Source organism: Coregonus lavaretus (assembly GCF_964263955.1).
Source record: "Coregonus lavaretus genome assembly, chromosome: 28".
Classification (NCBI taxonomy): Eukaryota; Metazoa; Chordata; class Actinopteri; order Salmoniformes; family Salmonidae; genus Coregonus; species Coregonus lavaretus.
The window spans coordinates 36,156,729-36,175,123 of NC_140015.1; the positions used below are offsets into that span (position 1 = coordinate 36,156,729).

At 43.1% G+C, this 18,395-nt stretch overlaps 1 protein-coding gene and 1 long non-coding RNA gene across 2 annotated transcripts; one reads left to right on the plus strand and one right to left on the minus strand.

Annotated features, from left to right (window-relative positions):
• Positions 1 to 4,630: 4,630 nt before the first annotated feature.
• LOC311103245 (proton channel OTOP2-like) lies at positions 4,631 to 8,254 on the minus strand (the record flags this gene model as incomplete). The annotated part of the gene is made up of 6 exons (XM_084144784.1): positions 4,631 to 4,801; positions 5,098 to 5,969; positions 6,231 to 6,358; positions 6,574 to 6,632; positions 6,758 to 6,894; positions 7,966 to 8,254. 6 exons carry the CDS (start codon positions 8,252 to 8,254, stop codon positions 4,631 to 4,633), a joined length of 1,656 nt encoding a protein of 551 aa, XP_084000910.1.
• A 7,673-nt stretch (positions 8,255 to 15,927) lies between these two features.
• On the plus strand, positions 15,928 to 17,153 carry LOC311103579. The gene is made up of 3 exons (XR_014610105.1): positions 15,928 to 16,002; positions 16,114 to 16,218; positions 17,099 to 17,153. It is a non-coding gene; the product is annotated as an uncharacterized lncRNA (long non-coding RNA).
• Positions 17,154 to 18,395: the final 1,242 nt, after the last annotated feature.

Here is an 18,395-nt window from a genome sequence, read left to right on the forward strand (position 1 = left end):
GATGGTGCAAGATTTCCTCCAGACGTGACGCTGGCATTCAGGCCAAAGAGTTCAATCTTGGTTTCATCAGACCAGAGAATCTTGTTTCTCATGGTCTGAGAGTCCTTTAGGTGCCTTTTGGCAAACTCCAAGCGGGCTGTCTTGTGCCTTTTACTGAGAAGTGGCTTCCGTGTGGCCACTCTACCATAACGGCTGATTGGTGGAGTGCTGCAGAGATGGTTGTCCTTCTGGAAGGTTCTCCCATCTCCACAGAGGAACTCTGGAGCTCTGTCAGAGTGACCATCGGGTTCTTGGTCACCTCCCTGACCAAGGCCCTTCTGCCCCGATTGCTCAGTTTGGCCGGACAGCCAGCTTTTTCCATTTAAGGATAATGGAGGCCACTGTGTTCTTGGGGACCTTCAATGCTGCAGAAATTTTTTGGTACCCTTTCCCAGATCTGTGCCTCGACACAATCCTGTCTTGACGCTCTACGGACAATTTCTTCGACCTCATAGCTTGGTTTTTGCTCTGACATGCACTGTCAACTGTGGGACCTTATATAGATAGGTGTGTGCCTTTCCAAATCATGTCCAATCAATTGAATTTACCACAGGTGGACTCCAATCAAGTGGAAACAGGATGCACCTGAGCTCAGTTTCAAGTCTCATGGGAAAGGGTCTGAATACTTATGTAAATAAGGTATTTCCGTTTTTGTTTTGTAATACATTTGCAAAAAAAATTTAAAATCTGTTTTTGCTTTGTCGTTATGGGGTATTGTGTGTAGATTGATGAGGATTTTTTTTATTCAATCTATTTTAGGATAAGGCTGTACAGCAACAAAATGTGGAAAAGGTGAAGGGGTCTGAATACTTTCCAAATGCACTGTATACTGGCTATGTTGTTGCTACGGAGTCTCAAGAGGGACAAACAGTAATACAATATCGTTTTTCAAGCTAAGGTCTTTTAAGGGAACATGTGAGGAACAGCCGAGTTCTGCTAGGAGCAAACCAAACTTAGAGTTGTACTTTTTTCTGCTGTTCCCTATCTGGTCCATAGGTGGCAGTGCTATCCCTGTGTATTGCATGAGGGAGCCAACCATAGGCCCCCATAAAAGTTTCCTTTCTCCCTTCCTTTAAGTAATCACTGATAAAAACATGACCGGACAGGTTAAAGCCTTGTGGGGAATCAACCCAATGACCTCACTATTAATAATGGCACATAGATCATTCACAATTTCACACAGCCTTATCGGTGTCTTGAGGAAATAAATTGTAGTGACTTAAAACAACATCACTGATATCAGCACAACTATACACCTTTTGTCTGGTGCAGATAGTTGAGAAGAGGAACTAATGCAGGTTGTTGTCTGGTGCAGATAGTTGAGAAGAGGAACTAATACAGGTAGTTTCAGGAGGATGTGAATTTCAGTCCTAGCCTGGTCCCAGATCTGTTTGTGCTGTCTTGCCAACTTGGCAAAGCTGTGTGAATTGTCTATCTGCCACTATGCCACTAACTTTGGGAAGACAGCACAAACACTGCCAACTTGGCAAGACAGCACAAACAGATCTGGGACCAGACTAGTTGACTTATGTAACACAAATACTGGACCAGCAAGAAAATACAATGAGACAAAATAACATAAGAATATTGTCCCAACTGGAAGACGAGGAAAAGGGAGACCTTACCAACTACGTGATCAAGCTGATATCGGAGGAGCATGGCGATCTTTAACGCCCTAGATATATCTGTTTGTTTTTGCTTTGGATGCGTAATCCACCGCATCCGCCAATGTCGCACTTCCGCATCTGCGGTGAAAGGTGGCAGAGCTAGAGCGGTGTTTGTCAGACCATGAGACATCCCGAGAATCAAGGGACTCGTCTGAAAGAGGTACAGTCGATATGCTAACTTTTGTTTGTAGCGTCTGAACCGTTTGGGCTACAAACTAATGTGACACCACTGTGGAATGAGACATCCCGAAAATTGGTCTTCAAACTAATATGTCCACCCTAGAAAAAGATGAGACTCTCACGAATATGATGGTTTTCTCCATTTTGCTCTAGGACCCCCATAAGTGTCACGGGAAACGTCTGAAGGCAACCGTACTGGTTAAAAAAATTAATGAAAGTATGGAGGTAGTTTTGTGCCTACCACCCAAAAAGGGTTAAATAATGTATGTGTAATATTCAGCCACAAGAGCATTAGTGAGGTCGGGCACTGATGTTGGACAATTAGGCCTGGCTCGCAGTCGGCATTCCAATTCATCCCAAAGGTGTTCGATGGGGTTGAGGTCAGGGCTCTGTGCAGACCAATCAAGTTCATCCACTACGATCTCGACAAACAATTTCTGTATGGACCTCGTTTGTGCACAGGGGCATTGTCATGCTGAAACAGGAAAGGGTCTTCCCCAAACTGTTGCCACGAAGTTGGAAGCACAGAATCGTCTAGAATGTCATTGAATGCTATAGTATTAAGATTTCACTTCACTGGAACTAAGGGGCCTTTCGACCATCTTGAATGGCCGTTTCTATTCAAAACTTTGGAATCTCTCAATACTACAGCTGAAATAAGTATGAAAAATTTATGCACTCACTAACTGTAAGTCGCTCTTGATAAGAGCGTCTGCTAAATGACTAAAATGTAAATGTAAATAATACATTTAATAAAAATATTATATAAATGTCCTAAAGCAAAATTATACACAAATAATACATTATCTGATGAAATTGCTTTAGACAGGGGCACAAGACAGGGATGTACCCTCTCCCCCCTTCTGTTTGCACTGGCAATTGAACCGCTTGCAGAAAAAATTAGACATGAGCCAAACATAACAGGTATCTGTTTTGGAAAACATTAATATAAACTAAACTTATTTGCAGATCATCTCCTGATATATCTGACCAATATTGAAAACTCAATGCCCCCTTTGCTAAAAATATTTAAAGAATACTCTAAAATCTCAGGATATAAAATTTATATGGATTTCTTTTTTTGTAATGTCAATAGGAAATGTAATAAGTAATGATCTACAGTAATCCTTTAAGTGGACCACACAAAATATGAAATACTTAGGATGCTTAATAAATGACAACAAACAACAAATATATAAAGATAACTTTATTCCATTACTCACCAATATGAAAACAGATCTAATTTAATGGAACAATCTTCCCATAAATCTTACAGGTAGAATAAACCTCTTCAGGATGGCATGGCTCCCAAAGTTTTTGTATTTATTTTCGGTAATACCAATTAGCGAAGACATTTTAAAAAAATGTATACTCGGTCATAACAGACTTTATATGCCCAAATAAAATTCATAGAATAAAAATAACCTTCCAGACTTGGAATTGTATCAACTCGCTTCCCAAGGCTTTTACTTGCGACATATAGTTAAATGCACTAAGGAGGAACAATGGGTACATATTGAAGATGCGCATGCTCATCCCCAGAATATTTTTATGAGTCTATTATCAAAGGACAAAGGTAAGAACATCAACAACTTCATAGATAAGAACACTATAATAATATGGAATAAAATGTAACGTATTTTACAAGAACCAACATCACTACCTAAAAACACAACCTTATAGAACAATCCTTGGATAGCTTTTCAGAATTTACCGATAAATTGGTCCAACTGGAAAACTAAAGGCATAGAAACCTTGCAGAGTAATAGGAAATACAATTATTTCCATGACAGAATTCAAAATACATTTTGGACTGATCAATGTAGACATTTTCAAATACATGCAACATAAAAGTTACATACCACGAAATATCGATTTGAAATCTTTTGGACATCAGAGCAACCTAGAGGGCATTTTATTTGAGTCAGAAAAAGATGTTCATATGATAGGTAAGATATACAGAACCTTGCAGAGAGCCTATCCAACTGACAATCTCTTATAATATAAACTATTGGAACCAAGACCTGCATAAGATCGAGGGAAAGTTGGAGCATAACTAACTAAATTAACGTTAACGAAAATGTACGCTTAATCCAGTATAAACTAATGTATAGAATTTATTATACAAGAGACAAAATTCACAAATTCTACAGCACAACGGCAGAGTCATGTCTTAAGTGTAAAATAAACAATGACTCAATAATCCATGCTTTCTAGTAATGCTATGAAGTCCAAAAGTTATGGGCAGAGCTAGAAAGTTTGCTGTCAGAAGTATTACAATGTAAACTTACTTTTAATCTGTCTGTCTGTTATATTATAAGACATGGCATATGGGGGTGTAGTGAGATACCCAATGGGCTGGACGATTCTCTTCTCATCACTCATCTTGAAAAAACGAATACTAAAAACGTGGAAATCAATCAATCCGCCATCATTAACACAATGGAAAAATCGAATGATTTATTATTGAAATATTGAAATAGCATGGGCGACCGAGAAAAACACATTGCTACAATTTAAGGCCATGTGGCAAACAATAATGCAGGCACTAGGGATGGGCATGTGATATGCAGGGCAGATGAGATGTAGTTGTTGTTTGTGTGCATCTGTAACTTGTTGTTCATTTGTATAAGTTTGTATTTGGTGTGGGAATGTATCATTTGTTTATAATAATTATTAATAAAAAAGATTATACAAAAAACAATCTTTAAACATGTTCAGAATGGTTTCCGTAATTTCCCTACTTATGAGGTCAGGAAGACCTCAAAGAGGCTGGCGACCGAGTGCATACGGTAAAAGATTCCGAAGGGGAGTGCGATATTCACAACAGCTGCCCACATGGTGAACTCATAGAACTCTGCTCCGATCGTGTTGTCAAACTGAGGGCGGGCGCCAAACGCCGGCATGATCCAGAGCTGTCATTGGAAACAGAGCAAAGATGTTCAGTACAATCTTTCAACCTAAACATACTAGTTACGATCATACTCTAATATGATGTATTGTACTGCACAAATCCCAGGGACCCTTTTTGGCTCATGGGCAAGTTATGCAAACATATATCTGTTTTACTTTAAAGGGATAGTTCAGTAGTTTCATCTTATTTTCAACGTACCTAGGGTACTTAATAAAAACTGTTTTGGATGAAAGGACAACACCCTAGGTTAACAAGCCCTTTAAAAGGACAGTGGTGGGTACTCAGTAGGCTACTCACAAGGATGTTGCAGAGCAGCAGAAATGAACAGATCTCCTTCAGGGCCCTCCTCTTCCAGGTCAGCCTATGGCGTTGAGGCAGGGGGGAGCCACAAGGAGCAGAAGGAGCAACATGCATACTGCAAACTGTGAGGGCCGGGGACAACTTGGTCTCCATGAACATCCCTGGGAGGTTGTGTATGTCTCTTTGGGCTTGGGCTTGGAGGACGTATGGGTTTGTGAATACGGATGCCTGATGCACGTCTTCGTGGAAAGGCTCGCGATGCAGGCCCTCGATGATGAAGATGTTCTGCAGGCAGAGCTGGATCACAGTGAGCAGGGAGACAGCCAGGTTGAGAACGTTGAGGTGGCCCTTGGCCCCCGTCGCCACCACAGCCACGATGGTGAAATAACAGATGGTGAACTGTCCAATGGAGGCGCCTATCAGCAAGCCTACATCCAGGCTCCGAGTGGGGTTCTTCCCCGACACGTGGTCCCTCTGGTCCAGCCGGTAGATGGCACAACCGGCCACGGTCGAGACGGACATGAGCGTCACAGCCACCGCGTTCATCACGTAGTGTATCATCAGCGCAGTGTCACGTTTCCCTGGGTCCCCCTTCTCCATGTCCACCTCATAGATGACGAAGGTTCCCAGGCCCGCCACCAGCATGACCAGCCCGACCACAGGCCCCACCAGCACATCCTTCAGGCGGAAATGGAGCGAGTGGTGGTTATGCTCGTCCACCAAGTGGCCCACGTTCTTCCACATGACGTAGGCCATGGCCGAGGCAAACAGGCTGTACTCAATGTTGAAGGGGTACAGGTAGTAGTAGGCCTTCTCTAAGATGGCACAGGCAGAGTGACTGCACTTACAGCTGCTGTATCCGCCAGGGGCTGAAATAAGAGGGAGAAAAGATTTGCTTCATTGTTTGACTCTGTGAGGTGATGTTTTGTTATGTTGGTTTGTTTCTTTTGTATTTCATGGTTGGGGACAATTATATTTCAATTCAGTAAATATATTTATTTTATTTTATTATTTACACAAGGAATTCCCATTTCAGTTTACATTCTGAATTGAAATTGAATTGACCCCAACCCTTTAGTATTTTACTTAGATTTAGTAGAGAGAAGATTCAACAACACAATATTCTCTACCTCTGATGTCATAGGAACGTGTGCTGTTGCTGTCCTCTGGTGGAACAACAGTCTGGTGTATGGACTCATCTGTGACTGCTGCCATCCACAACATCAGGTTGGTAGACAGAGTCAACATCAGCCCACAGCTTTAAGAGGGAACACAGGAGTTCAGAACAGAAAATAATACTTTATATTTTTATATCCTGTTTAATTCTCTAAGAATAGAACAGAATATAATATAATATACTATACTTTATGTTTCCCAAGGGGAATGTTAAAACGTCCAACCATCAATATACAATTTACAACATAAATAAATGATAATAAATTCAGTTATACAGTAGCAGTTAGTTCCGCTCACCGAGTTATGTTCCGTTGTAGTTGTACACAGTCTTTAGCGTGGAGCCAGAGGAAGTATGTCTGAAAAAGATACAACGTTTAATTAGACTTGCATTTTTCCCACCAGCCAAATCCCTCAGGGGTTTCCCTAATATCATATCCCCTAATGGTAGCTCCATTTGAGATGGCAGAACTTGTGTTCTTACCTGGACAAGTATGAATACAGATTGCACGACAGGGAACACTATCTTCACAGCGGAGTCACAGTGCAGGTAGCCTACGTAGTTAGCAATCTTAAACACATTCATAATCAGACTGCATATGCCAAACAGCACCAGACCACCTAGAGAAAATAGTACAATGAAATCAAATTAGAAATAATCACACTCATTCAATCACTCACACTTATTCAATAATCACACTCCTTCAAGACAATGGGTGAATGTAAAACTGTGTCTAGGTGAATGACATCCTATTAGAATAGAACTCTTCCCCAATCAAAAGAGAGATTATTCATGTTCAGTGATTTTAACAGAAAGAGAGATTATTAAAGGGATACTCCGGGATGTTGGCAATGAGGCCCTTTCCTTTATCTACTTCAATCAATCAATCACATGTATTTATAAAGCCCTTTTTAGATCAGAAGATGTCACAAAGTGCTTATACAGAAACCCATCTTAAAACCCAAAACAGCAAGCAATGCAGATGTAGCACGGTGGCTAGGAAAAACTCCCTAGAAAGGCATGAACCTAGGAAGAAATCTAGAGAGGAACCAGGCACTGAGGGGTGGGCAGTCCTCTTCTGGCTGTGCCGGGTGGAGATTATAAGAGTACATGTCCATTAAGGCCAGATTGTGCTTCAAGATGTTCAAATGTTCATAGATGACCAGAAGGGTCAAATAATAATCACAGTGGTTGTAGAGGGTGCAACAGGTCAGTACCTCAGGAGTAAATGTTGGCTTTTCATAGCAGGTGCGGTAGAGAGAGAGAGAGAGAGAGACAGAGAGAGAGAGCGAGAGAGCGTGAGAGAGAGAGAGAGAGAGAGAGAGAGAGAGAGAGAGAGCGTGAGATAGATAGAGAGAGAGAGAGAGAGAGAGAGAGAGAGAGAGAGAGAGAGAGAGAGAGAGAGAGAGAGAGAGAGAGAGAGAGAGAGAGAGAGAGAGAGAGGAGAGCTGAAAGCAGCAGGTCCAGGACACTTACTTCCCCAGAGTCAGATGAACTCGTGGGTACCATGTCCAGTGATTTTAACAGAAAGAGAGATTATTAATGTCCAGTGATTTGAACAGAGAGAGAGATTATTAATGTCCAGTGATTTCTAGGGATTAAAAAACAAAACAATTGGGAACTTTGGAAAGGTTTCTGGAATTTAGCAGCCGTAGACCCAGAAGATCAGAAGGGCATGTGTCTTCTCTTACCCCTGAGCCACACAGGCCCGGCATGGCTATCCTTGTAGAGCACGGCGTGATCTTCCCGGGACGTGTAGATGATGTAGTACAGCATCCAGGCAGTGGTGAGGATGACGAGGAGGATGAGGAAGATCTGCAGGTTGATGGCGTTGATCTTGACGTTGTTGAAGACACTGCCACTGACCAGAGCACAACCTAGGATCAGGACATTGACCGTGATGATGCTAGAGAGTAGCCAGCTGCGGTTACGGCCCCTCTCCCTCACCGTGCCCCCGCTGGTCGAGAGGGTGTTTCTCATTCTGTAAAGGTCTAGTCCACAGTTTGTTTGTGGTTTGTTACAAACCAAGCTCGCTTTCTTCAAAATGTAATATCCTATCCAAAGGTAAAATATCTAATGAGTTCAGAGAGTCTGGCTGTTCTGATCAGAGCTTTGTGAACACCTAACCATCCACTCAAAGGCTGCCTGTAAAAGGATGTCCCTCCTACCCTTAACCCAGCTTCTAACCTAATTTAATCAGCAATGTCAACTCCATCAGTGATATGACACTGTTTATCATCATCAGCAGTGTCAGCCCATTATGCTCCTGTTGTAACGATAGGCCACGAGGGAAGCCATGCGCAATGGGGGGTAATTTACAATTACACATTAACACAGGAACCAGCATCACCCTTCCTGTCCTAGAGTTGGAATGTTGGCCTCATTGTATGACTGGGCCATAAAGGCCACCAGGGACAATAGCTCATCTGTTCACCCCCTTTCTTTACGACTCTGCATGGCCCTGAGGTTGCCAGGAAATAGAAGACAGACGTCTTCGGCAAATCAGCTGACCACCTTGATTATCCCTATAAATTACATGACTTGTTAAGAGATATCAGATCAAGCTTTTTCGAGGCACGGCCACGCCCGTTGAATGAATGATCCCATCTCCTTGGAAATAAGAGAGAGAGAGAGAGAGAGACGAGTATCGCTCCATCGGCTGTGCGCTATCTTCGGCCTGCTGGCTTCATCAGCTCTACTTTCGCAAAAGACTTCGACAACGTTTATTGTCTTCGTCCCATACTAGCGGAATCCCACTGAGGCGCCATCGACACACAAGTAAATTATCCTTCTACATTCTTCATTACCTCTGAAAGTGGTGTTGTGTGTGTGTAAATGTGGTGGAAGTCATTAAGAGTTGTAAGATGGCAGGTCTAATTTACTAGCCCATGGTCGACACTGTCCCGGCACTGTCTACAGTGGGTGTTAACTGATAGCCTAGCCCATGATATTTTCATAGTCGGTGAAACTCTCTATAATTTCATAGTTGTGAAAACCTGTGTTGGTGTAGCCTCTCATATTTCCTTTCCAATTAATAAGACCATATCATCCTCAAAGGTTTTGTGAATGTATTTTGTTGTGTTTGCCTGAGTTGAGTACGAAGCTTATTCATATTGACCTGTGGAACTTCTCACCTCAATGACTGTATTGTATTCCATTAACTATGTGATTTTCCAACGGATTTAGTGTAGTAAATAAAACCTTGAATTAATTATTTGTGGCATTGAGTTAATTTGCTAGCGATTGGTTTCTTGAGGTTTCAGAACTCGACAACTGTCCAGAATGAGAATGTAGTAAATTCACAGCTGATTAAGACTATTGTTGAGATAGGATTAACATACCATACTAAATAGTGTGTCTCAGATTTACAGAATAATACGAAATGCTCTGAGACCAGGTTGCACGAAATACAATTATCTGTAAGGTCCCTCAGTCGAGCAGGGAGGTTTTCCAATGCCTCGCAATGAAGGGCAGCTATTGGCAGATAGGAAAAAATAAAATAAAAAAGACGGTGAATATCCCTTTGAGCATGGTGAAGTTATAATTTACTCTTTGGATGGTGTATCAATGCACTCAGTCACTACAAAGTTACAGACTTCCATCCTAACTCAGTTGCCGGATATGAAGGAAACCGCTCAGGGATTTCACCATGAGGCCAATGGTGACTTTAAAACAGTGAAAGAGTTTTAATGTCTGCAATAGGAGAAAACTGAGGATGGATCAACAACATTTTAGTTACTCCACAATACTAACCTTATTGACAGAGTGAAAAGAAGGAAACCTGTACAGAATAAAAAATATTCCAAAACATGCATCCTGTTTCACGATAATCTTCAACCTCTCCTTGTCCCAGTCTTTAATCCCCACATGTTTTAAGATGACCACCATCATTCCTGTCCCCAAGAACTCTAAGGCTTCATGCCACAATGACTACCGCCCTAGCACTCACATCTGTAATCATGAAGTGCTTTGAGAGGCTGGTTATGGCACACATCTCCATCTTCCTAGACCCACTCCAATTTTCATACAGCCCCAACAGATCCATAGATGACGCAATCTCAATTGCACTCCACACTGCCCTCATCCACCTAGATAAGAGGAATACCATCGATGGGGCTGCAGTGGACCGGGTCGAGAACTTCAAGTTCCTCGGGGTCCAAATCACTAAGGACTTAAAATGGTCCACACACACGTGCACAAGAAGGCAGGCAGAGCGCCTCTTCCCCCTCAGGAAGTATAGAAGGTTTGGCATGGGCCCTCAAATCCTTTACAGTTGCACCATTGAGAGCATCTTGACTGGCTGCATTACTGCTTGGTATGGCAATAGCACCACCCTCGATCGCATGGTGTGGACAGACCAGTACATCACTGGGGCCCAGCTCCCTGCCATCCAGGACCCCTCCATATCAGGCGGTGTGAAAGGAAGGCCCGGCAAGTCGTTAACTACTCCAACCACCTGAGCCATAGACTATTCTTTTACATTTTTAGTAATTTAGCAGACACTCTTATCCAGAGCAACTTACAGTAGTGAGTGCATACATTTTTGGTACTGGTCCCCCGTGGGAATCAAACCCACAACACTGGCATTGCAAGCACCATGCTCTTCCAACTGAGCTACACAGGACATCTCTGTTCTCTCTGCTTCTAATCCCAATAAATAAGACTGCTATATAGCTAACAAAATGGCTACAAAGACTATTTGAGTTGACTATCTGAGTTGACCTTGTATTTCTCCATGCACACAGGGGCATACACACTCACACACACTGACACTCCAACACACACCCAAACACTCACTACTCCATCATTTGCTCACACACATGCATTTATACTGACTCTAAACACACGCACACCAACTCACATACAACATCATATTCGCTGCTGCTACTCTGTTTATCATATATCATGATGCCTAGTCACCTTACCCAAATACATATCTACCTCTATCAATCCAGTATCCCTGCACATATAGTATGCCTACTTACTTTCTCATATTCTTCTTATTTCTTATTTTGTTCTACCTTATGCTATTTTTAGTACTACATTGTTATTGATTACTGCGTTGTTGGGTTGAGAGCTTGCAAGAAAAGCATTTCACTGTACTTGTGCATGTGACATTAAAACATACAACTTGTTTAATTAATAAAGTAATACTGCAAAACATTTGGCAAAGCAATTAACTATTTGTTCTGAATACAAAGTGTTATGTTTGGGACAAATCCAGTACAACACATTGCTGAGTACCATTCTCCATATTTTCAAGCATTGTGGTGGCTGCATCATGTTATGGGTATGCTTGTAATCGTTAAGGACTGGAGAGTTTTTCAGGATAAAAAATAAGAGGAATTGAGCTAAGCACAGGCGAAATCCTAGAGGAAAACCTGCTTCAGTCTGCTTTCCACCAGACACTGGGAGATGAATTCACCTTCCAGCAGGATTATAACCTAAAACACAAGGCCAAATCTACACTCCTGAGTGGCAGAGTTACAGTTTTCACCTAAATCTGCTTGAAAATCTATGGCAAGACAGAGCTTGAAGAATTATTTAAAAAATAATGGGCAAATATTGTACAATCCAGGTGTGCAAACCTCTTAGAGACTAACCCAGAAAGACTCACAGCTGTAATCACTGCCAAAGGTGATTCTAACATGTATTGCCTCAGGGGTGTGAATACTCAGGTACATTATTTCATTTTCAATACATTTGCTAACATTTCTAAAAACATGTTTTTACTTTGTCATTATTGGGTATTGTGTTTAGATGGGTGAGATTATTATTATTTTTAATCCATTTTGAATTCAGGCTGTAACACAACAAAATGTGACATTTCTGAAGTATCATATCCACTTTGCAGTACTTTAAAGCTACTTTTTAAATGCTGATAAAAGTCGAATTTAAATAGTATTTGTATCTTTTTACACTTCACTTATTTTTTTACAATCTGTTGACAGGACTTTATTTGATTTAGTTCTCTGTACTTTTAAGATGAACATGTGATTAATTGGGTGTACTTATTGTTTGGGTATTGAGGGAAATATTAGCATATTTATTGTGGAAAAATTTAACTTTTTATTGATTTTGTGTTTCATTTTGCAATATTTTGTGCAAAGTTACATCTATTTTTTCCTCTAACAGGTACACCACCTATCTATATCTATAACCACCTATCTATATCTAGAACCACCTATCTATATATAGAACCACCTATCTATATCTAGAACCACCTATCTATATCTAGAACCACCTATCTATATCTAGAACCACCTATCTATATCTAGAAACACCAATCAATTTCTATAACCACCTATCTATATCTATAACCATCTATTTTGTGAAGTGCACCAGTCCCTCCTGCAGCAAAGCACCCCCACAGCATGATGCTGCCACCCCAGTGCTTCACGGTTGGGATGGTGTTCTTCGGCTGGCAAGTTCTCCCTTTTTCCTCCAAACATAACGATGGTCATTATGGCCAAACAGTTCTATTTTTGTTTCATCAGACCAGAGGACATTTCTCCAAAAAGTATGATCTTTGAGCCCATGTGCAGTTGCAAACCGTATTCTGGCTTTTTTATGGCGGTTTTGGAGCAGTGGCTTCTTCCTTGCTGAGCGACCTTTCAGGTTAAACGATATAGGACTCATTTTACTGTGGATATAGATACTTTTGTACCTGTTTCCTCCAGCATCTTCACAAGGTCCTTTGATGTTGTTCTGGGATTGATTTGCACTTTTCGCACCAAATTACATTCATCTCTAGGAGACAGAACGCGTCTCCTTCCTGAGCGGTATGACGGCTGCGTGGTCCGATGGTGTTTATACTTGTGTACTATTGTTTGTACAGATGAACGTGGTACCTTCAGGCATTTGGAAATTGCTCCTAAGGATGAACCAGACTTGTGAAGGTCTACAATTTGTTTTCTGAGGTCTTGGCTGATTTCTTTTGATTTTCCCATGATGTCAAGCAAAGAGGCACTGAGTTTGAAGGTAGGCATGAAAAATACATCCACAGGTACACCTCCAATTACATTTACGTCATTTAGCGGACGCTCTTATCCAGAGCGACTTACAAATAGGTTCATTCACCTTATAGCCAGTGGGATAACCACTTTACAATGTTTTTTTTTTATTTAAATTTTTTTTTTTTTTGGGGGGGGGGGGGGTTGGAGTAAAGGGGGGGGGGTGGGGGTAGAAGGATTACTTTATCCTATCCCAGGTATTCCTTAAAGAGGTGGGGTTTCAAATGTCTCCGGAAGGTGGTGAGTGACTCCACTGTCCTGGCGTCGTGAGGGAGCTTGTTCCACCATTGGGGTGCCAGAGCATCGAACAGTTTTGACTGGGCTGAGCGGGAACTATGCTTCCGCAGAGGTAGGGGAGCCAGCAGGCCAGAGGTGGATGAACGCAGTGCCCTCGTTTGGGTGTAGGGACTGATCAGAGCCTGAAGGTACGGAGGTGCCGTTCCCCTCACAGCTCCGTAGGCAAGCACCATGGTCTTGTAGCAGATGCGAGCTTCAACTGGAAGCCAGTGGAGTGTGCGGAGGAGCGAGGTGACGTGAGAGAACTTGGGAAGGTTGAACACCAGACGGGCTGCGGCATTCTGGATGAGTTGTAGGGGTTTAATGGCACAGGCAGGGAGCCCAGCCAACAACGAGTTGCAGTAATCCAGACGGGAGATGACAAGTGCCTGGATTATGACCTGTGCCGCTTCCTGTGTAAGGCAGGGTCGTACTCTCCGAATATTGTAGAGCATGAACCTACAGGATCGGGTCACCGCCTTGATGTTAGCGGAGAACGACAGGGTGTTGTCCAGGGTCACGCCAAGGCTCTTCACACTCTGGGAGGAGGACACAACGGAGTTGTCAACCGTGATGGCGAGATCATGGAACGGGCAGTCCTTCCCCGGGAGGAAGAGCAGCTCCGTCTTGCCGAGGTTCAGCTTGAGGTGGGGATCCGTCATCCATACTGATATGTCTGCCAGACATGCAGAGATGTGATTCGCCACCTGGTTATCAGAAGGGGGAAAGGAGAAGATTAGTTGTGTGTCGTCAGCGTAGCAATGATAGGAGAGGCCATGTGAGGATATGACAGTGCCAAGTGACTTGGTGTATAGCGAGAATAGGAGAGGGCCTAGAACTGAGCCCTGGGGGACACCAGTGGTGAGAGCACGTGGTGCGGAGACAGCTTCTCGCCACGCCACTTGGTAGGAGTGACCGGTCAGGTAGGACGCAATCCAAGAGTGAGCCGCGCCGGAGATGCCCAGCTCGGAGAGGGTGGAGAGGAGGATCTGATGGTTCACAGTATCAAAGGCAGCAGACAGGTCTAGAAGGACAAGAGCAGAGGAGAGAGAGTTAGCTTTAGCAGTGCGGAGAGCCTCCGTGACACAGAGAAGAGCAGTCTCAGTTGAATGACCAGTCTTGAAACCTGACTGGTTTGGATCAAGAAGGTCATTCTGAGAGAGACAGCAAGAGAGTTGGCTAAAGACGGCACGCTCAATAGTTTTGGAGAGAAAAGAAAGAAGGGATACTGGTCTGTAGTTGTTGACATCAGAGGGATCGAGTGTTGGTTTTTTGAGAAGGGGTGCAACTCTCGCTCTCTTGAAGACGGAAGGGACATAGCCAGCGGTCAAGGATGAGTTGATCAGCGAGGTGAGGGAGAAGGTCACCGGAGATGGTCTGGAGAAGAGAGGAGGGGATAGGGTCAAGCGGGCAGGTTGTTGGGCGGCCTGCCGTCACAAGTCGCAAGATTTTATCTGGAGAGAGAGGGGAGAAAGAAGTCAAAGCATAGGGTAGGGCAGTGTGAGCAGGACCAGCAGTGTCATTTGACTTAACAAACGAGGATCGGATGTCGTCAACCTTCTTTTCAAAATGGTTGACGAAGTCATCCACAGAGAGGGAGGGGGGGGGGGGGGGATTCAGCAGGGAGGAGAATGTGGCAAAGAGCTTCCTAGGGTTAGAGGCGGATGCTTGGAATTTAGAGTGGTAGAAAGTGGCCTTAGCAGCAGAAACAGATGAAGAGAATGTAGAGAGGAGGGAGTGAAAAGATGCCAGGTCCGCAGGGAGTCTAGTTTTCTTCCATTTCCGCTCGGCTGCCCGGAGCCCTGTTCTGTGAGCTCGCAATGAGTCATCAAGCCACGGAGCCGGACTTGCCAAAACTATAGTTTGTTAACAAGAAATTTGTGGAGTGGTTGAAAAACAAGTTTTAATGACTCCAACCTAAGTGTATGTAAACTTCCGACTTCAACTGTATCTATATCTATAACCACTTATCCATATACTGTATATAACCACCTATCTATCTATAAGCACCTATCTATATACTGTATATAACCACCTATCTATCTATAACTACTATCTGAACACTACTAGGATTCTAACCTCAGACTATCCTATAGAGGTTATAGAGAAATAAGTCAGGTCTTTAGACCATGTACACAACCCCATCTAACATGGCTGCCATAGAATGTTGTAGTGTCATGTAAAGAAACCTCAATGTCCCAACTCTCTAAATGCATCGCTCTGTCTGCAGCCGTTGACAAACTGACTGAAAAGTCTCAGGATGGCACCATGATCACTGTGCCAAAGATGGAACATTCACACGCGTCACACCACACACCCCAGACTGACCACACACCCCAGGCTGACCACACACCCCAGGCTGACCACACACCCCAGGCTGACCACAGCGCCATCGTAGGGGTCAGCGACACAGAGTCCATTTCTGGAAGGGACAATGAGGTAAGGCTGTGTGTTTGTGTTGTGTGTGTGTGCGTGTGTGAACACATGCGCATGTGCGATCTTGTGTGGACGTGCGTGTGTATATGAGTCATCAGTGTTCTATGTTCTCAGGATGTTTTCTACACTGAGGCAGAGATGGAGAGAAGGCGCATGTCAAGCACATCATCCACCATCTCCTGTACCTCTCAATCTCACTGGTCCCCTACACCAGACTGGGTGAGTAGGTCTCAATCTCACTGGTCCCCTACACCAGACTGGGTGAGTAGGTCTCAATCTCACTGGTCCCCTACACCAGACTGGGTGAGTAGGTCTCGATCTCACTGGTCCCCTACACCAGACTGGGTGAGTAGGTCTCAATCTCACTGGTCCCCTACACCAGACTGGGTGAGTAGGTCTCAATCTCACTGGTCCCCTACACCAGACTGGGTGAGTAGGTCTCAATCTCACTGGGCCCCTACACCAGATTGGGTGAGTAGGTCTCAATCTCACTGGTCCCCTACACCAGACTGGGTGAGTAGGTCTCAATCTCACTGGTCCCCTACACCAGACTGGGTGAGTAGGTCTCAATCTCACTGGGCCCCTACACCAGATTGGGTGAGTAGGTCTCAATCTCACTGGTCCCCTACACCAGACTGGGTGAGTAGGTCTCAATCTCACTGGTCCCCTACACCAGACTGGGTGAGTAGGTTTAATAGTAATATGATAATATAGTCATTTAGAAGACGTTTTTATTCAAGGCCACTTAAATAACTGTCAACATGGACAGTGACACATGAATTCAGTAAGTGGCCCATGCGGGACTCAAACCCACAACCCTGGTGTTGTCATGACCACACTCTAACACACAACCCTGGTGTTGCCATGGCCACGCTCTAACTGATAACCCTGTTGTTGCCATGGCCACACTCTAACCCACAACCCTGATGTTGCCATGGCCACGCTCTAACCCACAGATCCATTCTAGATAGAACCGTCTGCAAAGGGTTTTACCCAGCACCAAAAGGGGTTCCCCTATGGGGACAAACCGAAGAACCCTGTATGGTTCTACTTAGCACCTTTTGTTCTGAGTGTATTGTGTCCCTTCCTTCTCCCTCAGGTCCTCTCCTGGAAGTGTAAGCTCCCCCTACAGACCATAATGCGCCTGCTGCAGGTGCTGGTCCCGCAGGTTGAGAAGATCTGTATCGACAAGTAAGTCAAACATCACTGGTCATATTGGTCATCAAAGGTTTATTTCTATCAAGTGTCACAAGATGCCTCCTTGTCTGTATACCTGCAGACACAGACACAAAAGTGAGCAGTTCAGTCATCTGCACCCAATACAGCTAGCCTTCAACATATTCTTATAGCCTACATATTCTTACCTCTTTGCTGATTGATATCCATTCAATTGTGTCCATTTTCTGTTTTAGAATGATTTGCACACATATGAAAAGATAGATGGTATCATCATAAAACAACATCAATTTAGATCACACAAGGGACAAACCTTACCTTAAATTGAGATCTTTAAATGTTTCAGTGAAGTGCCTGCACCTGCTGTCCTTTCAAATTAAAATCCAAATGTTTCAGTTGGGCAGTTAGGTTCCTGCAAGAACCCCCACCAACTAAGGAGGTTCCTCAATGAACCCCACCTCCTACAGGGTTCTTGGAAGAACCTTTCGGGGGCCATTTTCAGTGCCAAGAACCCTAAGGTTCTTCGAAGAACTTTGAGGATCTTAGAAGAACCCTTGTTGAACCCCTAATTTTTAGAGTATACTTATCAATTGTTTACTGTTGCTTATTCATGAAAGTTATTATAAAGTGTTGCAGAGACATCAAAATGAAGCTTCTGGATAGCAGCCTAAAATATTATTGGATGGCATTGCTATTTAACATTAATTGTATTTAATTGACACATTAAAGTGAGAACGTGTCATGATGTGAAATTGCACTCCTCCAATGAGACCTTACTGCTATGTTCTTTGTAAAGTGACAATGTGACAATGTACTGTATCTCGTCAGGAACTTGAAAGGACACTATTGTCTATTTCAGACTGAAAGAAACAAATATCCAAACCAACTTTGTGTTGCTGCGTAAAAGTAAATGGCTATATCTTACATGTACATTGTTATATTTTGTCTGCATATCAATCTGCAATCATCAGTGTTGACTGTAAATACTGTGCTTGAAGTTTAAAGTAGTATTTCTTTCTTGTATTATGCTGTATAATACTATATTATAAATGTTTCATAAAGGAACCAGTAAAGCCTTTCAATTCCTTTATTTCATTACAATCATATTGCATTTGAAAGGACCATAAGAATAATTTTCTGATCCAGAGCTTAGTTGTACTTTCTTTATGCTATTCCTCATTTTGTCCATAGGTGGCAGTGCTGTCTAACCACATGCCCCA